The following is a 15,788-nucleotide window of genomic DNA, read 5'->3' as shown; positions in this document are numbered from 1 at the left end:
CAAACTCTGGTTTTTGCTGTGAGGCATTTCTCAATTCCCAGGGCACCAAAAGGCAGGCCAAGCAGTCCACAGCCTATGCGCTGAACCAACAAGAGAGAGATCTGAGTTAACCTCAGGGGAGGCAAGGACGGTGATGGGGCAGAGCATGTAAGAACACTGGAATTACAGTCCCGGCACAGTGGCCTAGCGGTTAAAGTCCTCTCCTTGCGCACGCTGGGAACCCAGATGGTCACCAGTTCTAATCCCGTTGGCCCTGCTTCCCACCCAGCTTCCTACCTGTGGTCTGGGAAAGCAGTCGAGGAAAGCCAGAAGTTTTGGGACCCTGAACCCACGTGGGAGACCTAGAGGGGGCTCCTGGCTCCTGGCTTCAGATCAGCTCAGCTCCAGCTGTTGTGGCCACTTGGGGAGTGAACCATCAGATGGAAGATCTTCCTCTCCTCCTGTCTGTATATCTGACTTTGTAATAAAAATAAATAAATCTTAAAAAAACATCCAGTAACCTGTGTCTGAGCCTCTTTGAGAATTGCCTGAATATCCATGATATCCAGAGGCCAAGAGTCAGAGTTAGTAAAGAGAGGTCAGGAAGGTCAAAGGTGAGAAGCGGAATTCCTGCTACACACTGATAGAGATGACATTTTGCTAATAGCCATAGTGAGTTTTGGTAAATATAGAAAGGCCAAAATGCTATGCCATGACTTCTTTAATGTTTTCTTGACTTTGGTTTAGATTTTCTTTATGAAGATGGAGCCACTGTTAAACCTGATAAATGTGGATGGCAAAGTTGATTAGCTTAATTTGATTACAATGCTTGATCTGATTTTCAGCTTTCGAATTATGAGATATTATAAAATGTAACAACAAATATTGTTTGGGATCTATTAGGATTTTTGCTCACATATTTTAAGTGTTTTATATAAGAACACTGCTGAATTATTTTTGTAAAAAAAATATGTCCAGTTTGAACCATATTCTAAAACATCAATTAAAATGAGTTGCAGGGCCCAGTGCAGTAGCCTAGTGGCTAAATTCCTCGCCTTGCACACGCCCAGAATCCCATATGGGCACGGATTCCGGTACCGGCAGCCTGCTTCTCATCCAGCTCTGTGCTTATGGCTTTGGCCTGAGAAGCCAGGTGAGGATGGCCCAAAACCTTAGGACCCTGTGTCCACATAGGAGACCTGGAAGAAGCTCCTGGCTCCTGGCTTTGGATCTGCGCATATCCAACCATTGCAGCCACTTGGGGAGTGAATCAACGAACAGAAGATCTTCCTCTCTGTCCCTTCTCCTCTCTGTTTATATCTGACTTTCAATAAGAAAAAAAAAAAGAATTATGATAGTCTGTGTCATAGTTAAAATTCTGTTATAATGTTAGACCAGTTAATTGTAGATTGTATGGAATTTCTGTGTCAGAATTATTTTAGCTTTTGTTGCTACTATATACACTGTTTGTGTAATAACCTAACCTTAAACTTTGAGAAGCAGGGCGTATTTTATATATACAGAGAACGAATCCCCTCTGGCTGATTCATTCCGCAGAAGGCAGTGGTGGCCTTGCGTTAGCAGGGGCCAAATCCATGGATCAGGAATGCAGTTCAGGCTTCGTATGTGTGGCAGGAATCTAATTCCCATGGTACATTGCCAGAGCGCTGGAATGAGGAGCTGGGCCTGCTGTTGGAAGTCAGCGCTCCAGTGTGGGATTCTCCTGCCTGCACCACTGATCTCCGTGCCTACTTGCTACTGATTTTTCTCTTTTCTTTTTTTTTTTTTTTAATTAGATATAGGAGATTTTGGCTTCAAGCATAAAGGCCCTGATATCAAAGTACTTTTGAGACTTATCTGTGTAGAGGCTTATAAGGACTTCTGGGAGTTAATTTTTCTCTGGGCAGTTATTATATTTGACAAGAATTTTTATAACAAAATTGATTTGAATATTTTCAAGAGAGATTTGTTGTCTCATTTGCCATAAGACCTTTTTACTTTCTGTTTTATAAATGTGCTAACTAGTCTGTTTCATTACCTATATATTTGGGACAAATCTATTTACCTATGTTATTAAATTTTACAGTTCAGTTTTACTTGGCAAATTTATGATCTTAAAAAATAAAATATGAATTAGTGCAGTATAATCAAATATACAAACCTTTCATGAATGTTAAAATTGCCAGCTGCTGCAAATGAATTTATAAACTGAAAACTGAGTTGTTATTTTTGTTAAGACAAAATTTTTTTATCATTTTCTGGATAATAGACTCAATTATGAAAATCTAATGATAAGTTTAAGTTCTTATGAGTAGAGTGGTAAATAATTCATGTATAATATTTAATATGTCTGAGCTTTTTCATGGATCATTTGAATTTCAGTAAAAAAAAATCACTAATGTAGATTAAAGTGATTTATTGCAAGTTCTTAGAACACAAGCAGATAATTTTTAGAGACATCTGTTAGAAAAGTTGAATTTTACAGAGACAATGTATGCTAATTTGATTTCCGGGCAAACTGACTTGAGGTGCCCTGCGCTGCCTTGGCCGTGGCCGCAGATGGCCTCGATGACCCGGGAGCGGCTTCTATTGCCTCCTTTTCCCATTGCAACCTCCTTTTTTCAGTTATCACAATCAATATTTTCACTTTTTGATGACAGAAATGGAACATCTTGTTCAAGGATGAGTTCATCAGGAAGAGAAATTAAAAGAGCATTCTCATACCTGGTGCATGAATTAAAAACATTTTATATGTCCGTTCTGTTATCTGCGTTAGGAAAATGTGACTTTTCTATTCCTTATGTGACATTTATGCCATAGCATGTTGCTTTTACTCACTTAATAATTCACCTACAGGATTAATATTTGCTGTCTCTTCAGGGGACACAAAAGCATGAATACAGCAGGGAAGATCTGCGGGACTTTAGCATGAACACTTCATCATAGGTCTTCAACTCTTTTTATACATAGGTGCTTTATCATCTTGATGCTGATAATATCCCTGTGCAGCAAATACTGCTGTTCTTGCTCATCTATGAGTGCAAGGGGACTGTGGGTGAAAAGGACGAGCTAGGGTGAGCAAAGAGGAGATAATGGATTTCAACTTCACAGACCTTCCCATTTAGTGAGGAACAACTTATAAAAATACCCAAAATTGGATGAAGTCAATTATGTGACTGGACAAATGTGGAATTAGAATGAGACCAACTAACAGTTTCCTATTAGAATTTTGATGTATTCACAGAAAATGATGTCCCTGAGAGGTGATGCCTTTAGCAGGGCTGAGAGTCATGACCACAGGTTTGTCGAGAAACCTTGTAAAAAGAAGAAACAAAAATAATACCATGTACTACTGCTGCTGTTAGCAGAATGTTGAAGGTCAGGGATTGCAGGATAAACTTTGATTGTCAGGAATGGATTAAGTATAAACAGAGGAGTTGAGGATTTGGCATGTGTTAGTATGCTGCTCTGGGAAAAGGAAGGGTTATCAGGAGGAATATGAGTTAAACTGGAAATAAGAATTTCAGTAGGGAGCTGGCACCATGGCTCAATGGAATAATATTCTACCTCAAGCAGTGTGTCCCATATGGACACCAGTTTGTGTCCCTGTTGCTCCACTTCCCACTTGTTGCCTGAGAAAGCGGCAGAATATGGCCCAAAGCTTTGGGACCTTGCACCCGTGCGGGAGACCAAAAGGAAGCTGCTTTTTCTGGGTTTTCGGATCAGCTCGGCTCTAGCCAGTGAGACCATTTAGGGAGTGTATCAGCAGATGGAAAACTTTCTCTCCATAAATCTGCCTTTGCAATAAAAACAAAGCTTAAAGGATTTTTCAACCGTGAACCAAGGACAAGTGACAGAACATGTAAGAACACTTTAGAGGCAATGGTGTATAAGTGCAATGCTGTTAAGTAAAATGAGAGTAAAGAGATGCACTCATCAATCTTACAGGAACAAACTGTATTCTGAATATTTAGTTAGCTCTTATCCCTGTGAAAGAGAGAGAGAAACACCAGTCTTCTGTTAACTGGTTCACTCCTCAATTGCCAGAACAGCTAGGGGGTTGGATCCTGCCAAAGGTACGAGCCATGAATTTCTTCCAGGTTTTCCAAATGGGAAGAGCCTAGGTATTTGAACCATCATCAGGAAGTTGAATCATAAACAGGGCAGCTGGAACTCAGATTGGACATTCTGATGTGGGATGCTGGCATCACAAGTGGCTTAATGCTGTGCTGCAATATAAGTCCCTGAAACCTTATATTTCAAGATCTGTAATAACTTTTCTTTATTCGTGTATCCTGTGCAGCTCTCAAATTTTCTGTCCAAGGTTTCTTATTCTGAAGTTTCTGTGTTTTCCATGTAATTATTCTTGCTAATCAGGGCCTACCAGGCAAGCTGTCTCTTAGAGGAAAAGAGCAGCAGTCCACTGGTGGAGGATGAAAACCATATGAGTTCATTGGAGCGAAAGAGAGTCTTTTAGTTGAAGTAAAGGTTTTTATTACTCAGAGGAGAGAGAGAGTTTGATGGAGTGTTCCCTTGTGGGAGACAGCCTGGGCCCACTACCACATGGTAGATTGACCATGTAAGGCAAATGGCCTCCCAGGGTATGCAACACGAGGCCTTCATACATCTCAGGTGCAGAGGAAGATATCAGTTCTTCAGTTTGCACATGCTTTTGGCGTGTGTTCACGGCCACCAAGGCGTGCAGCACCGGGCTTTTATACGTCGCAGGTGCTGGGCATGCGGGAAGGTATCAGCTTCTTTCTTTGCACATACTTGTGATATGTCGTCATGGTGGGTGTTGATAGGCACAGACCCATCATTCCAAATATTCCTGGATGTGAGTGTCTGCTTGACCTCAGCAAAGATAGCTCTTATTTATGGCCAGAGGGAGGCAGGAAGGAGAGAGAGAGCACAGAGTCTCGGTCTGCTGCTTGGTGTTCCAAGGTTACCAGGTGTTCTTGGCTTGTTACAAGCTTCCTTGTTCTCTGATGCACTCAGCTCCTTCAGAGCGCAATTCTGCTCTGCCCAGCAGTCCAGCCTTTTGTTGTATGGCATTGGTTGGCCTTATTTGCACCTAAAAAGGGGCTGTTGTGGGAAGGGTTAGACTAGAACATGAGTGAGCAGAGGCTTGAATTGGCCTAGGAATAGTTGGTTAAAAGATTGTCTAGTGAGGCCATGACAAACAGGATGTAAAAAGAAGGAACAAAAATAATACATATGGTTGTGGCAAAGAGGAAACTCCTGATTTACTCAGTGTGTACATTTTAGTAAGGAGTTGTGGAGTGAGGTAGTCTGGCGTGCTTCTAATCCTGTGCTTCCTCAGAAAGCAAGACATGTCCCTGTGTGTCTTCTGCGGACCCTGTTCCCTCGTTTTAACGTATGCCACTACAATGATGAGAGAATGTTATCACATTTCTTAGCTAGTCCTCCATTTACAGCAGAGTTCACTCTGTGTCACCCTTTGGGTGGGTTTTGACAAATGGGTGATGATGGGAAGCCGCCAACAGTGATGACCTCATTTGGCATTGTGTCACTCCATCTGCCTCTCCTGCACATCCCTCAACTGGCTCTGACCACCAAAGCCCTGGGAACCTGTGAGTGGCCTTTCCCAGAATGTCAAATTGTTGGAATTGTGTGGTATGTGGCATTTCTGATAGACTCAGGAATTTTCTGGAAAAGTAAACAAACAAAAAACAGGTTTAGGTTTATCTAGATAACTTACCTCTGTGTCTCTGTTATTTTTTAAGTCCCTATCATCACCATTGGTCCACTTTGCTGATACTGTTGTACTGAATTGATGTGGCGTTTGAAGTAAGCTCTGATGAATTGTTTGGTATATTTACTTTGTAATTATGTTTGTGATTGTTTAGCAGGCTGATGACTTCATGGTTTTTACTTGGTCCATGTTTTTAAATTTGACTCCTAATATTTTGACCTTTGTTGTTTCAGGATCACCAAACGATTTTGAGAGCGTGGGCAGTAAAAGATTTTGCTCCAAATTGTCCTTTGTATGTCCAGATCTTAAAGCCTGAAAACAAATTTCATATCAAGTTTGCTGGTAAGCTTTTCTCTTGAGCAACATCCTTTTCTCAAACTCCAGTGTGCTTTAGCAGTTAGGTTCTTTGAAGGCAGTGACAACTTCAGCCATGATATACAGAACAGGAAGGGATTCTTTTGATCACTTCAGCTTAGTTGTGACATGGTAATGATATAATGCGAGTCTTTGGTTGTTTACACAAGTTGATGATTTTAGCTGAAGAATTGGCTAGTTATGTTTGTTGGCCTGTATGTGCAGTGATCTAAATGTCTTTCACATAAAAGCATGGTTTATATGCTCTATGTACATTGACTGAGATTGACAGCTTTAAAACACCTTGCTCTAGATTATTGAATACACATACATGCTTACTGTGAAATAAAGGAATTATTTCACATTATATTGTATTACATTGTATTCAGGTATATTTAAACAAATTTAACTTAAGGATGGGCTTTGCAAAAACAAACAAACAGAAAAAGCAAGAAAAAAAAAAACAAGGAGACACTGCTTTTAAAGTAATTGACCACAGGAGATAACGCCTTGAACTGCTACAGAAATTGAACAATAAAGTGGAATATGCTTTTGTTCTGAAATGCTTCTGTAGAAGAAAGGAATTCATTTCTATTTAGGCAGTTATTTGTGTGTGTATTTTTCTTCAAGCATAGCATTATTATGTTTTATGTTATACTTTATTTTAATAGTCTAAACTATGTCATTAAAATGTAAGTCATTTTAGCAATATTTCACCAAATTTTACTTGTTTCAGAAAGTGTGTGTGCATACTTAAACTCCTTGTCTATTAGTATATGGTATTGAAATGAGTTCTAAATACTCAGAAAATTTAAAATCATAGAGAAATTATGAAAATTTTGCCATTTCCTTTGTCTTATATCTCCTAAATTTTCTATAATTATGTTATTGTCTTCTAAGGTTATATACACACAGAAAACAATTTAAGCTAATGACTCAACCCTGGTTACATGTTACTGTCTCTTTGGGAGATTTTTTTTTTTAAAGGTCACAAATATTCTGAGATGGTACCAGGGCTTCTCTAAACCAATTATCTAAATAGAAAACTAAAAATACAACTACCTCTTTTTGTTGATGAGTTTGTGAAAATAAATTGAAAAAAACCGTAGAAAAATATATCTAACACACGTCTCATATATAATTAGCATTCATTAAATAATTGTTGTTTATCTAAAAGGCCTTTTAAAGTCCGATGTCTTTTTTATTTAACAAAATGAGCTATGTTTGAAAAACTTTCATGATTTCCATCATGGCTTGTTGTCTCAGAATTTTTATGGTGGCAATTTTTATGAGTGCTACACTCGTCTTAGGTCCCTTGCTTAGGGTTGATGGTATGGCTTTAAGATAAACATGATCAAGAAAGCAGGAGAGGGTCAATATTTGAGTAATGAATCTGTATTTTAAAACAATGTGTAGCTTAGAAAAATGGTTTATAATTTGAACGTTTCATAGCTGCGATTCAGAACACATTGTAGTTCTTGATCCCTTCCTTCTGCAAGCCATGATGTGCCTGCTATGGACAGATCAAGTCCACTTCGACAAGTAAAGGTTTGCATTGCTCATCTTTATTGTTATCACTGCTATCATTTTGATAAAGCCATGAGAATGATTGGCTTATGCAGCAATTCCATTCCAGCTGTTTTTCTACTGTGTCTCAACACTTCTGGAGAGTGCTTCTGCTACTGTCTACATTGTTTCATTTCTAAGAAGAGTTCTTTTTTTTTTTTAATTTCATTTTATCACACAGTTTCATAGGCTCTGGGATTCCCCCAACCCCTTCCCATGCCGTCCCGCCCATGGTGGTTTCCTCCACATTGTTGCAGTATTACAGTTCATATCCAGTCATGAGTCCTTCATTGCGAGCATGTACCATGCATAGAGTCCAGCCTCTTATTGTCCAGATAAATTCAACAGTTTCCTTGGGAGACCATCCCTGGTCTGAAAGTAGAGCTGGCAGAATACCATCCCCTCCAATGAAAAGCCACAACATAACATTGACAACAATTTATAACATTATGGAGTTAATTGACATGGTACTGAGTGACCAATGTGTTAGAAAATCCAAGTTCTTCACCACATCCTGTGACTACTTCATGGATATTTCAATTTTAGTTTATATACAACTGGCTGCTATACACCTTAAAATGGTTATAGGGTACTATTCAGCTCTCTCATGTCTATTTTCATTTTTTTTTATATTTAGCAGTATAGAGTATTGAAACATGATTTTTACTGAACTTGGCGAATTTTATTAGGATAGTCCAAACAGGCTTATAACTCTAACAAGGCATATGTTAACAGTTGAGGTGCAGAACAGTTTTAGGAGGGGTGTGCAGAGAAATTTTCAATACCTTAGTGAGGAGTAACTAATCTTTGTGTCCTGCCTAGTAAGGTGTATGTGAGTCCACGCTGACCATTTCCTGTCTGTTCTAAGCTTTCCTTCTTGGTCTCTGTCTATCTAATCTGATTTTTTGGGGGGTGGGGGGCTTTGGAGTGACTCTGATGGTCATTGCAAGTGAGGGTAGGTATCCAGAGTTGGAACTAAGTAAGGACCAGAGAAAGCTCGTCTCCCAAGCCACAAAGGGAGTTACTGTTGTGTTTCCGAGGACTGCTCAGGTCCCAGTTGTTGTTCCGTTCACATTAGATCCTGTGAGGAAGGATCTGGGCTTGGTTGTTATTGTTTTTACATCATGAAGCCATAATTAAAAGGACAAAAATGGCTTCTGAGGCAATGTACAAGATTCTCCAACTAGTATGTGTCTATGCATGAAGTTGAAAGGATTTTTGGCTTTTACTTTGAAAAGATTCTGTATTGAGCTCTCATTCTGTGTGGTATATAGTAGAGACAACAGTCTCCGAAGATGCATGCTCCCAATGACTGTGTCCAGGTTCTGAATTTGACATTGCACTTCTTACCAAGAAGAGGTGTAATCCACTTCCCAACCCTTCCGTGTGCAGTTGTTTTATGGCTGTCTTTGGCCAACAGAATGCAGACTTAGTTTTTCTCGGACTTAAATGCTGAGCTTTTGGAAAAAAGGTTGTGCAGTTCCTCTTTTTCCTTCATTGGAACACTTCCTGGTGACCACACGAGAATCTTGATAAAAATTCCTGAGGGATCACCCATCCTGGCTGCCACAGCTGCAACCCCCAATTTGCTTGTCAGCCAATCCATGTCTTCATTACTGACTCAGTTTTCAGTCACTAGAAATTGGGCTTGTTGTTTAGTAGGTGTCTACAGATAGTAGATATCCTTTGTGATAAAGTAGTGATTGCTTAGCTTTAAATCATTTTCACTTGATAATTTTCCTCATATTTTGTTGTTATGACTATTATAAAGCATAATTCTTCTATACATAAGACATAAAATGATCCATTTCTACTTATTTAAATACCTCTTCTATAGTTTGTATGTTGTTGAATTCCCATTGTGACTGCAATGCATGCATTTGAGAATGTATGCTATTTAAAGATGCATGAAATCTCAGAGAACTTCAAAATGTAATTTGGAAGTATATGCAATATTAGGAAGCAAACGCAGCAGGCGACTCAGTTACTATGACTTCATGCAACATGACTCTTTGTCTCTTTGTGTGTCACTTTTCCTTACCCAGTGATTATAGGCATTCATTATCATAGCTTATTGAATTGTTGCACTTTCATGTAAACATTTATATTTATCATTATAATGCTAACTATAACTTAAACAGTATTCCATACTTTAAGCATATCTAGAAAGGAAAAGAGCCATAGAGATGTGATTTGAGCAATTGAAAATATTTGGGTGTGTTGTTACTCACTTCATCAAGAGAGGACAATAGAAATAATGAACTAGAGACAGAAATAACAAAATGCTCAGGATAAGTTATGACAAAGAGGTTTCTGATTATAGACTCCAATTCACTACAATTTATTGGAAGATTTAAATAAAAAAGCTTTAATTCCCTAGAAATGGACGTAGTTTTATCACCACAGATTCCCAAAGAAAAGAGAGACTTTCAAATGTAGCTCATGAGAAATCAAAGGTTATTTTTTTACCATTTCTCTATTTTATGGCACATTTGTCAAAATTAATTAATTGAAACTGTACATTTAAAAATGGAACCTTCCTTTGTGAAATCTTTGTTCTTTTATGTATTAATGTCAGGACTTCAGCTTTCTTCATCTCTTTAAGTTTGATTATTTTAATTTATTAAAGTGTTTATTGAACGATACTACTCTAGGAATTTTAGTTACTAGTAAATAGTACCCACCAAAGTGATTATCTTTAATAACTCAATGTGCTTATTTTCATCCTAATAGGAAATTGGTATTACACTTTAATTATTTATGTATATTTTTCATGGTATGGTTCCATAGACACTGGAACTCCACCTTCCCCCCATCTCATTTCTCCCCCCAATACTTTCCTCCATATTATTACAGTACTGCAGTCCTTCAGCAACAGTCACAAGTCCAGAATTCTGTTATTAAAGTATATCATGGCATTGTAGGTAAAGAGTATAGTAGAAAGTCTGGTATCTTGCTGTCAAGATATTTTAAGAGCTTCATTGGGGGTTCCCCTTTTATTTAAGAGATTGAAGAGTAGAAATACAAGCTGCAAAGTATCTTCACTTCCTGGTATGCTCGTTTCCATTCTGCATTTCGTCTGTGAGAAATATGTAGATACATGTTTTGGTGTGTATCTACTTGTTTTGACTTTGTTTGAAGTTGACTTATATCAGAAGGAACCTATGGCATTTGTTCTTTGGTGATTGGCTTATTTCACTGAGCATAACAGTTTCTAGTTGGGACCATTTTGTTGCAAATGGTAGAATCTTATTCTTTTAAAGGCTGAGCACTATGTTTTTCAGTAAAATAGCTAGCTTCCCGCGGTGTTTTAAAATCAACTTACTACAGAAATTTAAAAATCTTAATAATCTAAACATGTACTTTTTTTTTTAGAAAATAGAAAGACTTATCTTTTCAAATAATTCATAGGAACTAATGTAGCCTTGATTCAGTGAAATTAAGGATAGTATTAGAAATGAGATTTGGAGACAAATTTGTTGTTATTGTTGAAAAGTTCTATAAAGTATATCAACAAAACAAATAACATAATGTAAAATAATATTTGATTACTAATTTGAAATTATCCTGAAAATCATTGCAATTTTAAAGGACAATAATTATGTTATTATTTCAATATATGCAGAAAAAATGTTCGGAATAGAATTCAAGAGTCATTCACAATTTTAAGAGTACATGGAAAGACTTCAGAAACCTAGGACAAAGAACTTCTTAACAAGGAAAGTCATCCCAAAATAAACTTGGAGTGGAAAAAAGTTAATGATCACGTATTAAAAGTGTGTCTTTAAATTAGGCGAAATGGTTTTTATACAATATTTTTTCCCTGGAATTTGTATTTGTAGTTAAGCTATGAAAACAAAGAATAAAATCTTTGGAAGGTAAGAGATAAAAAAGGAATTGTCCACAAGCCATCAGATTCTCTGCCATTAAAGTCATGAGGATTTTGTTCTCTATCTATGTATGTTTTCCTAGGAGGATTTCATTTGTTTGTACAACTTCCAAAATCAGATTCCATTTGCAGTGTCACCTGTGAATATCAGCGTTTTTTTTTTTCTATCTTATGACATAGTTGGTATGTCAGGTCAGATTTCTGTATCCATTTGAAATTATGATATCTAAAATTAGTTACTGGTTTTCTGTGACCTAAGACCTGTTTTTCACCTATTTGTTGCCTCTGTCACCTACTTACACCTCAACCAGAGATGTGTTAATCATTGTCCCACCCTCTGCATCCAACCTGTTCCATGTCCTGGAAGTTGTACTCCTTCAATAGGCCAGTGTTTTTGCCACAACTCAAGGCGGTATCAGGAACAGAAACCACTAGGATTATTCTAAAATACTCTCTATTCTCTTTCTGCATGTTAGCTAATCGCAACTATGAGCTAATTGCTTTTCTTCAGATTCCACAGTATGGTCACGATCATGAAGAGCTGTTGTGTTGTGGTAAGCGTTGAGCCACATCTCCACACTTCAGTGTCCACTCCAACTCCCAGGTTTCCTTTTACTGGGTTTCACATGCCAACATTCTTTTTTACAGTATCATTATTTTTAAAGGGTTGTTTCTTGTGGACTTATTTTTGGCTGCGTTAAATCTCCTTTCTAATTAAAATACTTTCAATGGTACAGTGTTTATCTAAGAAATGACAATCACTGATGAAACAAATAACAGGGACTAAGGCTGTATTCCAAGGTTTGTAACATCTTGTTTTGTTTCTCATACTCTTGTGGGATGGGTAATTGCAGTAAAGCCACTCTAAGGTTGCATATCTGACCTACCATCATTTGGTAAAAAGTAATGTCTTCAGGTTATTCAGACCTTCATAAATTGTTACAGATTAGTTGCAAAACTATGAAGACAAGGGCAAAAACTCATGGTAATTCACTTGATCTTAGCCAAAAGGCCGAGAAGTGATAAACTCATGGTAATTCAATTTTGGTACATGTTTGTGTAGTTCAAAATTTATTCAAAGTAAAATTTTGTTAGTATTTATTGTTACACTCTGTATTCCATAAATGATTGAACATATGAAGGTGTACACACACACACACACACACACACTCACACTTCACAAAATGTGCATTTTTCTAGTAACAGAGTTTCTTTATTGAGAAACCTTCAATGAAATTTAAGAATAATACATTTTGTTCTGCAATTAATCAGTCTTATCTAAAAAAAGTTTGTTGTTTACCTCCTAGTCAGATGAAGTTACTTATAAAATAGGTAGAAGGTAAATTCAATCAAAATGAGCAAATTAATAGCTAATTTAAGTCATTATTCTCTTGATGCCCTAAGAAAGAATTATATTATCTGGAAATGGTCTGGTCACTTTCTTCCCATGTCTCCTTTTCTTCCAAATATGGGTTCAGTTGTTGATTTTAATCCACAAATACAGTAAAAATATAAAACCCAGTTAGTAGATGAAATGATGAATCATCCATCAGCTTTATTTTTCATGTCTGATTATGATATTCAGCACCTAAGAGAATATCATTTTAATTCATGAATTGAATAAAGGTATATCACAATAGTAAATTGTTGGCTGAATGAAATACTTTCTGCTTCACAAATAGAACAAACCCAGAAGAATGAATGAATCACTACACTAGAAAAGTAGGAGTCACTTCTTACATGAACTAAAAAAGGTGCTTTTAATTTGAATAAGTATGAACTACAAGTCAGAGTAATGTATTTTAGAAATATCATTGAAATATTGTATCAACATGTATCGCTTACATTGGATTGTATGACTAGCATCATAAAAAACATTGTCTAAAATGCTCACTACACTACATGCATACACACACAGAATTATTTAGAAAAAAAATGAAGCTTTGGCCCGAATTTAGCCATAGCCATTTTTTCCCTGAAATGCCAGACATTCTGATGCCTCATTTTTCTACCCGGAAAAGGAGAATAGGAAAGTATTTCCAAGTAAGATAAATATTGGAAATTATCTTAGCTGTTTCTAAATAACATATGGGTGCTGAGGCTTGACTTTCACCAAATGGTGAAGTGTGAGTTTCTCGTGCTGATTTTGTCATTTCCCATAGAACGCCCACATAGACATCTTTTTAAACTTCATTCTTACAACATGCTTAAGAGCAAAATGGTTTGCATTCTTGTATTTTCAAAATATAAAACATCAAATCCTTGGAAGTCTCAATTTGGAGGAATGGAAATCTTTCTTTTTAGTTTTTATTATTGTACAGATCGAGAGAGACTAACATAAGACCGTATTCAAAATTAACCCCATCTGGAGAATCTTATAGTTGATATTTTATCTCTTGTCTAGTTTGGAAAAATGAAATTTATAGTTTCAAAACAAGAAAAACTTTTATTCCCTTCCTCACAGTCAACAATTTTTAACATGTAACCATGGTTTCTTAAACTAAGCTTTGTGTACACATACACATGCGTCTTTTCTGCAGAATTCTAATGAGAATGAGGGCACTCTTCCATAAAAATATTGCAAGAATTTTATTTCTAAAATGATAGAAATATGAGCTCTATGAACCCATTTCAATTTTGAGAATTATCAATTACCCTAAAAATGTCCCTTTAAACTGTTTTTAAGTGCATTATTAAACTTATTTATATTTTATTGCATCTTCTTTTTCCTTTCTTTTTAAAAAATTTACTCAGGGAGTTTAAAATTATAGAAAAGTTGTCTATGGCCATACCACGCTGAGCACGCCCGATCTCTTCTGATCTCGGAAGCTAAGCAGGGTCTGGCCTGGTTAGTACTTGGATGGGAGAATTACAGAGAAGTTGTATGAATTTCTCAGAGTTATTAGAGACCATTCACATATCATATCTTCCCATGATATCAATGTCTGTGTGATCATGCTCTGTTTCACCAAAATAAGAAATGAACATTGGCAAGTTTCTTGGTAAATTATCTTGTATTTTAGTTTTCTTTCAAAAAGTAGTATCTTTTTGTAGCATTTCAAATTTAATATGTGGGTCTGTTACACAGCTAAACCATCTGTCCTGATTATTCAGTTTGACACTTGATCAAATTGACATTGAACATGAGTTATTTCAAGCCATTTGCTTTTGGGCTACTCATAATTAATTCAAAATATCTTGGTACTTTTCTTCCTTAGTTTTTTTTAATGGTATTATTTTCTTGCATTCTCAGTTTCATGATCCTGAACCAGAATAGAATAATCTTAGGCTTTGAAAAAGTCAGGCATATCCTGCCATGTCTCAGGCTTATGGTTTTCAATCTGTAATTGTTTGATGTTCTTTTTTATGAAGACCAAAAATGTCCTTTGATAATCTCATTTGGCAATGCAGTAACTTTTCTTGAGTCCCGCTTTGGTGATGCAGGGACGAAGAAAGTGATGTAGCGTCTGTTCTGGGGAGCATTGTCTTTACCCCTAAGCCTTTAGCTGTGAGTGATTTTGTGTGATTTTACTGTGGGGCCCAGAATACCACTTCAACTTTAGGAATAATTTAAAAGTTCCCCTCGCCACCCTTGCCACCTCTTTACATATCAAATCCCATGATCCACCAGGGTTCCTGTCTGCATGCACTTTGATAAATTCAATCTCAAGATAGACCAACAAAATATAAAGTTTCAAGATTTAATGTAATTCACCAACCCCTGGCAATTATTTTTGCCTTGAAAAAACTCTGAAAAAACATTTTTATGTGTTCAAAAATTAGTAGAGATGATAACTATTCAAAATGGGAGGTTTGATTTAGCATGGTCTTGAGTCACACACACATACAAACACAAATCCAAGTGAATGTGCGTCTTCGGAATTAGATTTTAGTAAGGACTTGCTAACTCTGGGGAAGTGATGTCTGTACTAGAGAGGAAACAAATCCCCTTGGAGTGACTATTCAGGCAGTTTTATTTGTTCAGGGGAGAGACACTGAGAAATCGAACCAGGGTGGTGATAATGGAAACATAGAGTGAGAACAGATTTATGAAATGGTTCATGTGTACTCTATAAATTTAATACTCAGTTGTTTGTGGTAAACAAAGACAAGTGAGAAATCATTTCATTTTGTATTTGTAACTCATATTTGATGGAGTATCTTCACGTTTGTTATTGGTTAATTCTACTTTGCTAATATGAATATTAGTATTTCCTGAGTATAAAATAAAAAGAGAATAAACTGATAAGAACATAGTGTGTTGAATACTCAGAAACTGATAAA

At 36.7% G+C, this 15,788-nt stretch overlaps 1 protein-coding gene across 2 annotated transcripts in view; it reads left to right on the top strand.

The window, feature by feature from the left end:
* KCNT2 (potassium sodium-activated channel subfamily T member 2) overlaps positions 1-15,788 on the top strand; it is a 354,431-nt gene that overhangs the window by 200,829 nt on the left and 137,814 nt on the right. For both annotated transcript variants that reach the window (XM_012929978.2, XM_058668959.1), the window contains exon 13: positions 5,929-6,037. In XM_012929978.2, the coding sequence (XP_012785432.2) occupies positions 5,929-6,037 (109 nt within the window). The remainder of the gene's footprint in view (positions 1-5,928; positions 6,038-15,788) is intronic.

Source organism: Ochotona princeps, chromosome 10, assembly GCF_030435755.1.
Source record: "Ochotona princeps isolate mOchPri1 chromosome 10, mOchPri1.hap1, whole genome shotgun sequence".
NCBI lineage: Eukaryota > Metazoa > Chordata > Mammalia > Lagomorpha > Ochotonidae > Ochotona > Ochotona princeps.
The sequence above is the reverse complement of the archived record's forward strand: the minus strand, read 5'-3'. Positions and strand labels throughout refer to the sequence as shown.